The 12,863-nt window shown below is 50.0% G+C and overlaps 1 protein-coding gene across 1 annotated transcript; it reads left to right on the top strand.

The window, feature by feature from the left end:
* Positions 1-1,234: 1,234 nt before the first annotated feature.
* RPL37A (ribosomal protein L37a) lies at positions 1,235-7,499 on the top strand. Its single transcript, XM_038747837.1, has 4 exons — positions 1,235-1,317; positions 5,713-5,841; positions 6,319-6,401; positions 7,404-7,499. The coding sequence occupies exons 1-4, from the start codon at positions 1,315-1,317 to the stop codon at positions 7,465-7,467; spliced, it is 279 nt and encodes a 92-aa protein (XP_038603765.1). The 5' UTR covers positions 1,235-1,314; the 3' UTR covers positions 7,468-7,499.
* Positions 7,500-12,863: the final 5,364 nt, after the last annotated feature.

The raw sequence follows: 12,863 nt of genomic DNA, 5'->3' as shown, positions 1-12,863 counted from the left end.
AGTCCAGTCTTCTGCACCTAATAAGAGCTTAATAAATCGAATGAATTGTACTTTCCAAGCGCTTAGCCCAGGGCTTTGCACCCAGTAAAGTCTTAATAAATACGAATGAATGAATGAATTGTACTTCCCAAGCGCTTAGCCCAGTGCTCTGCACCCAGTAAAGGCTTCATAAATACGAATGAATGAATGAATTGTACTTTCCAAGCATTTAGTCCAGTGCTTTGCATCCAATAAGAGCTTAATAAATCGAATGAATGAACTGTACTTTCCAAGCGCTTAGCCCACTGCCCTGCACCCAAGAAGCGCTCAATAACTACGATAGAATGACTGACTATCCCCCTCTCCATCCCCCCTTCTTACCTCCTTCCCTTCCCCACAGCGCCTGTATATATGTATATATGTTTGTACATATTTATTACTCTATTTACTTATGTATTTATTTTACTTGTACATATCTATTCTATTTATTTTATTTTGTTAGTATATTTGGTTTTGTTTTCTGTCTCCCCCTTCTAGACTATGAGCCCACTGTTGAGTAGGGACTGTCTCTATATGTTGCCCACTTGTACTTCCCAAGCGCTTAGTCCAGTGTTCTGCACACAGTAAGCGCTCAATAAATACGATTGATTGCTCTCTTCCTCCCTTCAAGGCCCTACTGAGAGCTCACCTCCTCCAAGAGGCCTTCCCAGACTGAGCCCCTTCCTTCCTCTCCCCCTTGTCCCCCTCTCCATCCCCCGCATCTTACCTCCTTCCCTTCCCCACAGCACCTGTATATATGTATTTATGTTTGTACATATATGTATGTGTGTATATATGTGCACACACGTGCACATATATGTACATACATGTATGCATGTATATATGTGTATGTGCACACATATGTACATATGTGTACATATGGGCACACATATGTACATATATGTACACACATGCACATATGTGCATATTTATCAGTCTATTTATGTATTTATTTTACTTGTACATATCTATCCTATTTATTTTATTTTGTTAGTATGTTTGGTTTTGTTCCCTGTCTCCCCCTTCTAGACTGTGAGCCCGCTGTTGGGTAGGGACCGTCTCTATATGTTGCCAAGCGCTCAGCACAGTGTTCTGCAAACAGTAAGCGCTCAATAAATACGATTGATTGATGGATTGATTGACTAGAGGCCTCCTGACCATAGAGTTCAGTGGCTAGCCGGTCCTCCGCGTTCCCTCGGACTTCCGGCGGAGGCGCCACTTCCGGCCTCCGGGCCTGAAATCGCGCCTGCGCGTTGCGCTCCTTTCTCTCTAGGTTGAGGACTGGCTGCGGGGAGTATGGTGAGTTGACCTACGGTGCCCGCCTGCCCGCCCCGCGCCGCCATCCGGTGCCATCCGCCGCCCGGCGACCGCCCCGCCACCATCGGGGGCCGGGATCGTTTTGTCGGGGAGCTCTGCTGCCCGTGACCCGGCTTTTGTGGGCAGAGGTGGGGATTCCCGGCGGCGGGGCGGGGCGGGGCCTAGCCGGGCCTCACTGGGCCGGATGCCCGAGAAGGGGAGCCATGCCAATTAATAATAATAATAATAATAATGGCATTTATTAAGCGCTTACTATGTGCAAAGCACTGTTCTAAGCGCTGGAGAGATTACAGGATGTCCCACGGGGGGCTCACAGTCTTAATCCCCATTTTCCAGACGAGGTCACTGAGGCCCAGAGAAGTGACTTGCCCAAAGTCGCACAGCTGACAATTGGCCGGGCTGGGATTTGAACCCACGACCTCTGACTCCAAAGCCCGAGCTCTTTCCGCTGAGCCACGCCGCTTCTCTAATTGCCAGTTGTCAGCCGGGTGACTTTGGGCAGGTCACTTCTCTGGGCCTCAGTGACCTCATCTGGAAAATGGGGATGAAGACTGAGCCCCGTGTGGGACAACCTGATTACCTTTTATCTTCCCAGCGCTTAGACTATCAATCAATCAATCGTATTTATTGAGCGCTTACTGTGTGCAGAGCACTGGACTGAGCGCTTGGGAAGTACAAGTTGGCAACATATAGAGACCGTCCCTACCCAGCAGTGGGCTCACAGTCTAAAAGGGGGAGACAGACAACAAAACCAAACATACTAACAAAATAAATAGAATAGATATGTACAAGTAAAATAAATAAATAGAGTAATAAATATGTAGAAGCATATATACAGGTGCCGTGGGGAAGGGAAGGAGGTAAGATGAGGGGGACGAGGGGGAGAGGAAGGAAGAGGCTCAGTCTGGGAAGGTCTCCTGGAGGAGGTGAAGTGCTTGGCACATAGTAGGCTCTTAATAAATGCCATTATTATTATTATGCGGCGTGGCGGGCCGAGGGTCTGGCTATATTTCTATTTATTCTGATGACGCCTGTCCACATGTTTTGTTTTGTTGTCTGTCTCCCCCTTCTAGACTGTGAGCCCGTTGTTGGGTGTTGTTGGGTACTGAGCGCTCACCTCCTTCAGGAGGCCTTCCCAGACTGAGCCTCCTTTTCCCCTCCCCACAGCATCTGTATATATGTTTGTACAGATTTATTACTCTATTTTACTTGTACGTCTTTACTACTCTATTTATTTTGTTAATATGTTTTGTTGTCTGTCTCCCCTTTTTAGACTGTGAGCCCGCTGTTGGGTAGGGACCGTCTCTATATGTTGCCAACTTGTACTTCCCAAGCGGTGCTCTGTACGCAGTAAACCCTCAATAAATACGATTGAATCAATGAATGAATGGGCGAGGCCGGGGCAGCTTGTGGCTCGCCCACGTCCTGCTTCTGGCCCGCGATGCTCTCCCTGCTCAATAATAATAATCATAATAATGCATCTGTTAAGCGCTTACTATGTGCTAAGCACTGGGGTAGATACAAGGCAATCAGGTTGCCCCACGTGGGGCTCACAGTCTTCAAGTTGCCCCCCCCTCCATCCCCCCATCTTACCTCCTTCCCTTCCCCATAGCACCTGTATATATGTATATATGGTTGTACATATTTATTGCTCTATTTATTTATTTATTTATTTTACTTGTACATTTCTATCCTATTTTATTTTGTTGGTATGTTTGGTTCTGTTCTCTGTCTCCCCCTTTTAGACTGTGAGCCCACTGTTGGGTAGGGACTGTCTCTATGTGTTGCCAATTTGTACTTCCCAAGCGCTTAGTACAGTGCTCTGCACATAGTAAGCGCTCAATAAATACGATTGATTGATTCATTCATTCATTCATTCCCGTTTTACAGATGAGGTCACTGAGGCTCAGGAGTGAAGTGACTTGCCCAAGATCACACAGCTGACAAGTGGCGGAGCTGGGATTAAAATAATGATAATGACGTTTGTTAAGCGCTTACTATGTGAAAAGAACTGTTCTAAGCACTGGGCGGGATACAAGGTGATCAGGTTGTACCATGTGGGGCTCACAGTCTTCAGCCCCATTTTACAGATGAGGGAACTGAGGCACAGAGAAGTGAAGTGCTTGCCCAAAGTCACACAGCTGACAAGTGGCAGAGTCGGGATTTGAACCCACGACCTCTGACTCCCAAGCCCAGGCTCTTTTGTAGACTGAGCTCGTTGTGGGCAGGGGATGTGTCTGTTGTTGCACTCTCCTTTTTTTAAAAAAATAGCATTAAGCGCTATGTGCTAAGCACTGTTCTGAGCACTGGGGAGGTTACAAGATGATCAGGTTGTCCCATGGGGGGGCTCAGTCTTCATCCCCATTTTACAGATGAAGGCACTGAGGCACAGAGAAGTTAAGTGACTTGCCCAAAGTCACACAGCCAACAATTGGCTGAGCCGGGATTTGAACCCATGGCCTCTGACTCCAAAGCCCGTGCTCTTTCCACTGAGCCACGCTGCTTCTCATATGCGCTCTTCCAAGCGCATAGCACGGTGCTTTGCACAAATAAACACGACTGAATGAATGAATCGTCTGTGGGGTTGAGAAGCAGCGTGGTTTAGTGGAAAGAGCTCAGGCTTGGGCGGTCGTGGGTTCTAATCCCGGCCCTGCCACTTGTTGGCCGTGGGACTTCGGGCAAGTCACTTCACTTCTCGGTGCCTCAGTGACCTCATCTGTAAAATGGGGATTGAGACTGTGAGCCCCACGTGGGACAACCCAATTACCCCCTATCTACCCCAGGTCATGGAACAGTGCTTGGCACGTAGTAGGCGCTTAACAAATATCATGGTTATTATTGGCAAGAGCCCGGGCTTGGGAGTCAGGATGTGGGGTCTAACCCCGACTCCGCCACTTGCCTGCTGTGTGACCTTGGGCGAGTCGCTTCCCTTTGCCTCAGGTACCTCATCTGTATAATGGGAATAGGACTGAGTGCCGTGTGGGACAGGGACAGTGCCCGACCTGATTATCGTGTATGTACCCCAGTGCTTAGAACATAGCGCTTTAACAGATACCATTATTATTGGAGGCTGACTCTCCCCACCTTCAAAGCCTTATTGAAGGCCCCCTCCTCCAAGAGGCCTTCCCTGAATTAGCCCTCCTTTCCTCTTTTCCCACTCCCTTCTGCGTCACCCTGATTTTCTCCCTTGATTCACCCCACCTTCAGCACTTTACATATCCCTAACTCAGTGATTTATATTCATGTCTGCCTCCTAGACTGTAAACTCGTTGTGGGCAGGGAAGGTGGCCATCAACTGTTATATTGTCATAGTGTGCTCTCCCAAGCTGTTAGTGCGGTGCTCTGCACACGGTAAGTGCTCAATAAATACACCAGATTGGGTAACTTGGGACCCTTCGGCTGCGTGTGGAACTCTGTACTCAGCGCCTGGGAGAGGCTAGTGGGGTTAGTAGGGTTTCTGCCCCACAGGAGCTGACATCAAAATTGTTGAGCACCTTCTGTGTGCAGAGCACTGCACTGAGCACCAGGAGGAAGTACAATAGAGTTAGCAAAAGTAGCAGCTGCCCTTAGGGAGCTTGCAGTCCACCGGGGGAGAGTTAGTACAATAATTTGCCAATCGCTAGGAGGATTCGCTGGAGCATGGCGATGGTGAGATAGAAGCAGTGTGGTGTAGTGGATGTTTACCCCAGCACTTGGAACAGTGCTTGCTACATAGTAAACGCCTAACAGGTATTATGCAAAGGCTTAGGAAGCTCCATATGTCACACACATTTCCGATTAAGGCACCCTGCGCTGTTCCATGTATTCGTTGTCAGTCATATTTATTGAGCACTTACTGCCTTCAAGGTACTGTACTAAGCACACGGGAGAGGACAATACAACAATACAGAGAAGCAGCCTGGCTCAGTGGAAAGAGCGCGGGATTGGGAGTCAGAGGTCGTGGGTTCTAATCCCGCTGCTCCACTCGTCAGCTATGTGCCTTTGTGCAAGTCATTTAACTTCTGGGCCTCGGTTCCCTCTTCTGTCAAATGGGGATGAAGACTGAGCTGCACGGGACAACCTGATTACCTTGTATCTCCCCCTCAGTGCTTAGAACAGTGCTTAGCACATAATAAGCGCTTAACAAATACCGTCGTTATTTTATTATTAACAATAAGCAAACATTCCCTGTCCACAACGAGCTCAGAGTCTGTGGGACAGAAGGGGCAGACGTACTTCGTTCCAGGAGGCAATGTCCTTTCCACAAAATGCCCTTCCCGAGTGTCCAGCGCCGTGCACTGCATCAAGTGAGCGCTCATTAAATGCGCCGATGTGGGCCGAGGAGGGTGGGTGCCCTTCAGAGAGCTTCTGACCCTCCTCCCACCCATCCACCCCCAGGCCAAGCGAACCAAGAAGGTCGGGATCGTGGGGAAGTACGGGACCCGCTATGGCGCGTCCCTCAGGAAGATGGTGAAGAAAATCGAAATCAGCCAGCACGCGAAGTACACCTGCTCCTTCTGCGGCAAGGTGAGCAGGCGAGGGGCAGCGGGAACGCCGGGCGGCTTTTTAACCAAGTCGGGGCAAGCCGGAGCGGGAGGATCGAGCTCAGGAATTGAGAGGGAGGAGGGAATCAGGAACAGCTTTGGGAACCCGGTTATGTGTAGATGGGGGTAACCGGGGGATTTCGCTGGCTCCTTTAGTGGTCAGTATTACCTTTTGGACCCCTCTTGGGTGTGGAGATCTGTACTTAGCGCTTGGGAGAGGATCCTGGGATTAGTAGGCAGGATTCCCGCCCCCAAGGAGCTGACAGTCTCGTGGGGAAACCGTCAGTCGGTGTCATTGAGCGCCTGATATGTAGCGGCCACCTCCCTGATGCCTCTGCTCAGTCACTAACCCTTCTGCCCCCGGGTGGATGGGACAAAGCGGGGCCCGGCCCTGGGGGCTTGGGGGTTCGGGGAGACCCCGGGAGGAAACGTCTGATGGGCTTTGTGTCATCGGGAACAGACCAAGATGAAGAGGCGAGCCGTGGGGATCTGGCATTGCGGGTCTTGTATGAAGACAGTCGCCGGCGGGGCCTGGACCTACAAGTAAGATCCCCTTGGGGACGGAGGGGAGGAGGGACAGGTGGACGGACGGACGACCCACCCACCGAAGCAGCCCCAGCTTCAGCCTGCCTGGGAGACTGGTTGGTGAGGGAGGGTTAGCGGGGCTTAATGGAAAGAGCTGGGCTTGGGAGGCAGTGGACTTGGGTGCTAATCCCAAGTAGTGTGGGATTAGAATTTAGCTGCCTCCCAAGAAGCAGTGTATCTCAGTGGAAAGAGCCCGGGCTTTGGAGTCAGTCGTCATGGGTTCAAGACTGAGCCCCCTGTGGGACAACCTGATCACCTTGTTACCTCCCCAGCGCTTAGAACAGTGCTTTGCACATAGTAAGCGCTTAATAAATGCCATCGTTATTATTATTGATGGCACCACTCCGCCACTTGTCTGCCGTGTAACCTTGGGCAAGTCATTTCGCTTCTCTGAGAAGCAAGCGTCACATGGTGGAAAGGACCTGGGCCTGGGATTCAGAAGGTCATGAGTTCTAATCCTGACTCTCCCACGTGTCTGCTGTGTGACCACGGGGAAGTCACTTCTCTGGGCCTCAGTTACCTCATCTGGAAAATGGGGGCTAATGACTGAGCCCCACGTGGGACAATCTGATTATGTTGTATGTGCCCCAGTGCTTAGAACAGTGCTTGGCACATAGTGAGCGCTTAACATATACCATCATTATTCTCTGTGCCTGTTACCTCATCTGTAAAATGGGGATTGACTGAGCACAGTGTACTCTACTGACGTCTGACTCCCAAGCCTGGGCTCTTTCCACTGAGCCTGGCTGCTTCTCTATACACTCAAATCGGTCCCAGCTCCGTGCGTTTGTGCCGTGGGGCGAACGTTGAGCGCTTAAAAGCCGTAGATCGAAGTGCATAGGTGACACGGGAGGGAGAGAAGGTGGAGAGATGAGCGGGCCCGAGCCCAGGCAGGGCAGGGGGGCAACGGTGAGGGTAGGTTTTGTGGGCGAGGGCTGATGTTGTGGCTTTCCTTCCCAGCACCACCTCTGCCGTCACTGTCAAGTCGGCCATCCGGCGACTCAAGGAACTGAAAGACCAGTAGATTCTTCGAATAAAAGGGCCGGGGATCGCCCACCGTCTCGTCGTTCTTCGCTCGGTCCCGCGCGGTTCCCTGGGAAGGAGGTGGCCGGGGGAGTCTGATGCGGGGCGCCGGGGGGTGGTCCCGTCGTCTGGGGGCGGGGGGGCCTCAGTTCTCACTTCCCAAGCCCAGAAGAAAGGGTGGGTCCCAGCTGGCGTAGTGAATGGAGCACACAGTAGTGAATGGAGTCCCGTTATTTACTATTTACTGAGCGTTTGCTGTGTGCAGTAACATTCTGAGGCGTGTTCCAGTCCAGGGAGGTTTCAGGATGTGTTTGTCAATCAATCAATCGTATTTATTGAGCGCTTACTGTGTGCAGAGCACTGTACTAAGCGCTTGGGAAGTACAAGTTGGCAACATATAGAGACAATCCCTACCCAACCCCACAGCACAGAAGGTCGTGGGTTCTAAATCCCGACTCTGCCGCTTGTCTGCCGTGTGACCTTCGGGCAAATCACTTCCCTGGGCCTCAGTTCCCTCATCTATAAAATGGGGGTCCGAGACTGTGTCCAACCCCAGCGCCTTAGTAGAGTGCCTGGCACATAGTAAGTGCTTAACAATACCGTGATTATTCATATTCTCATCCCATCCTCTCTCAGCTCCCATTTCACTGCACAGGTGAACCGGAGAGGTAAGATCCCCCCCAAGAAGGTGGGGGGCCTTCTGTTTGGGGGTTCCAGGAACCTCAAATGGACCAAAGCCTCCCCTTGGGGGGCAGGAGGAGGGGAACGGGTTCAGGGGGGTGGGGAGAAGGCAGGGACCAGGGTAAAGCAGGTCATTTCAGCCCTACCTACCCCGGTGGAGACGAAACAGGCCCGACTCCTCACGTTCCCTGACTGAACATTGGGCTTCTTGAGAGACATCGGGCAAGGCTGGTACCGCCACAGGCAATTGGTAGTATTTACTGAGCGTTTACTGTGTGCAGTAATGTTCAGTGGCGCGTTCCAGTTCAGGGAGGTTTCAGGATTCATTCATTCAATCGTATTTATTGAGCACTTACTGTGTGCAGAGCACTGGACTAAGTGCTTGGGAAGCACATGTTGGCCACATACAGAGACGGTCCCTACCCAGCAGTCTAGAAGGGGGAGACATGATGGCAGGACAGGTGGCGGCAGAGGAGCGGAGTGTGCGGGCTTGGCTGTAGAAGGAGAGAAGGAAGGTGAGGTAGGAGGTGGCGAGGGAATGGAGAGCTTTGAAGCCGAGAGTGAGGAGTTTTTGCTTGATTTGTAGGTTGACAGGCAGCCGCTGGAGATTTTTGAGGAGGGGAGTAACATGCCCAGATGCTCCGGGCAGCAGAGTGAAGTATAGACTGAAGTGGGGAGAGGCAGAAGGATGGGAGATCAGAGAGGAGGCTGATGCGATAATCCAGTCAGGATAGGATGAGAGATTGAACCAGCAGGGTAGCGGTTTGGATGGAGAGGAAACGGCGGATCTTGGCGATGTGGTGGAGGTGAGACCGGAAGCTTTTGGTGATGGATTGGATGTGATGGGTGAATGAGAGAGTGGAGTCGAGGATGACACCGAGGTTGCGGGCTTGTGAGACGGGAAGGATGGTAGTGCCGTCTACAGTGATGGGAAAGTCAGGGAGAGGGCAGGGTTTGGGAGGGAAGATGAGGAGTTTGGTCTTAGACATGTTGAGTTTTAGATGGCGGGCAGACATCCAGGTGGAGATGTCCTGAAGGCAGGAGGAGACACGAGCCTGGAGGGAGGGAGAAAGAGCAGGGGCAGAGATGTAGATTTGGGTGTCATCAGCGTAGAGATGATAGTTGAAGCCGTGGGAGCCAATGAGTTCACCAAGGGAGTGAGTGTAGATAGAGAACAGAAGGGGACCGAGAACTGACCCTTGAGGAGCCCGCCAAAGAGATTGAGAATGAACGGCCGGAGAGATGAGAACCAGGAAAGGTCAGTCTGAAGCCAAGGTTGGATAGCGTGTTGAGAAGGGGATGGTCCACAGTTTCAAAGGTGGCTGAGAGGTCGAGGAGGATTAGAATAGAGTAGGAGCTGTTGGATTTGGCAAGAAGTTGGTCTTTGGTGGCCTTTGAGAGGGCGGTTTTGGTGGAATGTAGGGGATGGAAGCCAGGTTGAAGGCTTATTGTATATAGGAGGGCCCTACTTACAATATCGGGGTTCCTATTATTACTGGGCACCGTGTGCTAAGCATTGGAGGTAGATACAAGATAATCAAAGTGGAGGGATGTTTCTGTCGTACCTGGAGCTCACAATCCTGATCGAAAACCAATCCCATTTTACCAAGCTCTACACACACTTAGTATGGTGGTCTGCACACGGTAAGCGTTCAATAAGTAAGATTGAATGAATGTGCTCAATGAATACCATCGATGGATTTTTGCAGGTGGCAATACATGCATTGGGCAGAGCTGGGAATGGAACCCAAGCCTCCTGAACCCTGGACAGCATCCCCTTTGCACTAGGCTCCACTACCATCAGCATTTTTAGCTTTAATAGTAATGGTTGTATTCATTCAACGCTACCTACTAAGCACTGGGGTAGATTGGGAGAAGCGGCATGGGAGTGGCTAGAGCATGGGCCTGGGGGCCAGAAGGTCATGGGTCCCTGCGGAGGGACCTTGGGCAAGTCAGTTCACTTCTCTAGGCCTTAGTGCCCTCATCTGGAAAATGGGGATTAAGGCTGTGAGCTCCACATGGGACAAACTGCCTACCTTGTATCTCCCCCAGTGTTTAGAACAGTGCTTGGCACATAGTGCTTAACAAACACCATTATTCTTATTCTGCAAAGTGATCACATCAGACATAGTCACTGTCATTCATTCATTTGAACGTACTTAGAAGAACATTCGAACATTAGAGAACCAGCGTGGCTTAGTGGAAAGAGCATGGGCTTTGGAGTCAGGTCAGGTTCAAATCCTAGCTCCGCCAATTGTCAGCTGTGTGACTTTGGGCAAGTCACTTAACTTCTCTGGGCCTCAGTTACCTCATATGTAAAATGGGGATTAAGACTGTGAGCCCCCCGTGGGACAACCTGACCACCCCCAGCACTTAGAACAGTGCTTTGTACATACCACTTAACAAATACCATCATTTTTTTATTATTATATTGAACGAGTGTTTCCAGAATGCACATGGGGCTTACAGTCTAGGAGGAAGAAGAGATCGAATCCCCACCTTACAGATAAGGAAACAGGCACAGAGAAGCAACTTGCCCTAGGTCACCCAACAGGCATGTGGCAGTCAGAATTAGAACCCAGATCCCCTTGACACCCAGGATTGCAGTGCTGCCAATGGGTCTGACTGGAAACCCTCATTTGTGCACAGAAAGGCCGTCTCTAGCTCTTGGTGCTCTTGGCTCTTTTGCCTCCATCTCCTTATTTTCTTGCTCATGGAAATGACTATTAAGTACCATCGAGTCGTTTCTGATTCATAGCGACCCCTTGGATATATTTTCTCCAGAACGTCCCGTCCTCTGCCATGATCCGCAACCTTTCTAATGGTTCTCCCGTTATCGTCGTTACGGTCTCTATCCCTCTAGCTGCCAGTCTGCCTCTTCCACGTTTTCCCTGGACTTTTCCCAGTCTTAGTGTCTTCTCCAGACAATCAGCCCTCCCGATTATGTGTCCAAAATATGCTCATCTAAATTGTCATTTGGCCCTCCAGAGACCACTTTGGTTTAACTGGCTCCAAAATCCATTTGTTTGTCTTTCGGGCAGCCCATGGTATTCGCCAAAGCCTGGTGATATTTCTTATTATTAAGTGCTTACTGGGAGACAGGCACTGTACTAAGTGCTGGGTTGGACACGGTCCCTGACCCACAAGGGCCTCACAATCTCAATCTCCATTTTACAGATGAGGTCACTGAGGCCCGGAGAAGTGAAGTGACTTGCCCAAGGTGACACAGCAGATGTGTGGCAGAGGCAGGATTAGAACCCGCGACCTTCTGATTCCCAGGCCCGTGCTCTAATCCACTACACCAGGCTGTGGCATGCAGCACCTTCAGCTCCAGTTGTGTCAGGGCACCTATCCGGGACCGGGATGAGAGCAGACTATGTGTGGTATTTAAGCACTTACTATGTGCCAAGCGATGTACTAAACACTGGGGTTATAGTGTACTCTCCCAAGTGCTTAGAAGCAGCTTGGCTTAGTGGGAAGAACCCGGGATTGGGAGTCGGAGGTCATGGGTTCTAATCCCGCCTCCTCCACTTGTCTGTTGGGGGACCTTGGGCTAGCCACTTCACTTCTCTGGGCCTCAGTTACCTCATCTGTAAAACGGGGATTAGGACTGTGAGCCCCATGTGGGACAACGTGATTACTCTGTATTTACTCCAGTGCTCAGAACAGTGCTTTGCACGTAGTAAGTGCTTAACAAATACCATTATTATTATTACAATGTTCTGCAGTCAATCCATCATATTTATTGAGTGCTTACTGTTTGCAGAGAAGTGTACTAAGCGCTTGGGAGAGTACAATAAAACACATTCCCTGCCCACAACAAGCAGACAGTCTACAAATACCATTATTATTGTCATTAGAGACCCTGCAAACAGTAAGCCCTCCATAAATACAATTGATTGGGTACAGAGCCCAGTGCTGAGTACAGTAGCCTCCAGTGTTTAGTACAGTGCCTGGCACACAGTGAGGGCTTAACAAATACCACCATTATTATTATTGTTGGGTTCTAATCCCAGCTCCCCTGTTTGTTTGCTGTATGACCTAAGGCAAGGCACTTAAATAATCTTGCCCTCAGTTACCTCACCTGTAAAATGGGGATTAAGACTGAATCCCATACTTCAGGTGGAAACCAGCACTTAGTACAGTGCCTGGCACACAGGAGGTGCTTAACAAATACCATTTTAAATGAAATAGATAGTTCTAATTTGACTAACTTCATTGGTGCTCCTGTTTTAAAAATAATAATAATAATGATGGCGTTTATTAAGCACTTACTACGTTCAAAGCACTGTTCTAAGCGCTGGGGAGGTTACAAGGTGATCAGGCTGTCCCACAGGGGGCTCACAGTCTTCATCCCCATTTTACAGAGGAGGTCACTGAGGCACAGACAAGTTAAGTGACTTGCCCAAAGTCACAGCTGACAATTGGCAGGGAACTGGGATTTGAACCCATGACCTCTGACTCCAAAGCCCGGGCTTTTTCCACTGAGCCACGCTGCTTCTCATGTTTCATGTCTCAGTTTTATTCACTCATTCATTCAATCCTATTTATTGAGCGCTTACTGTGTGCAGAGCACTGTACTCAGAGCTTGGAAAGTACAATTTGGCAACAGACAATCCCTACCCAACAACGGGCTCACAGTCTAGAAGGGAGTAGACAGACAACAAAACAAGTAGACAGGCATCAATAGCATCAATATAAACAGAATTATATATA

Source organism: Tachyglossus aculeatus, chromosome 1 (genome assembly GCF_015852505.1).
Source record: "Tachyglossus aculeatus isolate mTacAcu1 chromosome 1, mTacAcu1.pri, whole genome shotgun sequence".
Classification (NCBI taxonomy): Eukaryota; Metazoa; Chordata; class Mammalia; order Monotremata; family Tachyglossidae; genus Tachyglossus; species Tachyglossus aculeatus.
This window is presented reverse-complemented; position numbering and strand designations above follow the sequence as displayed.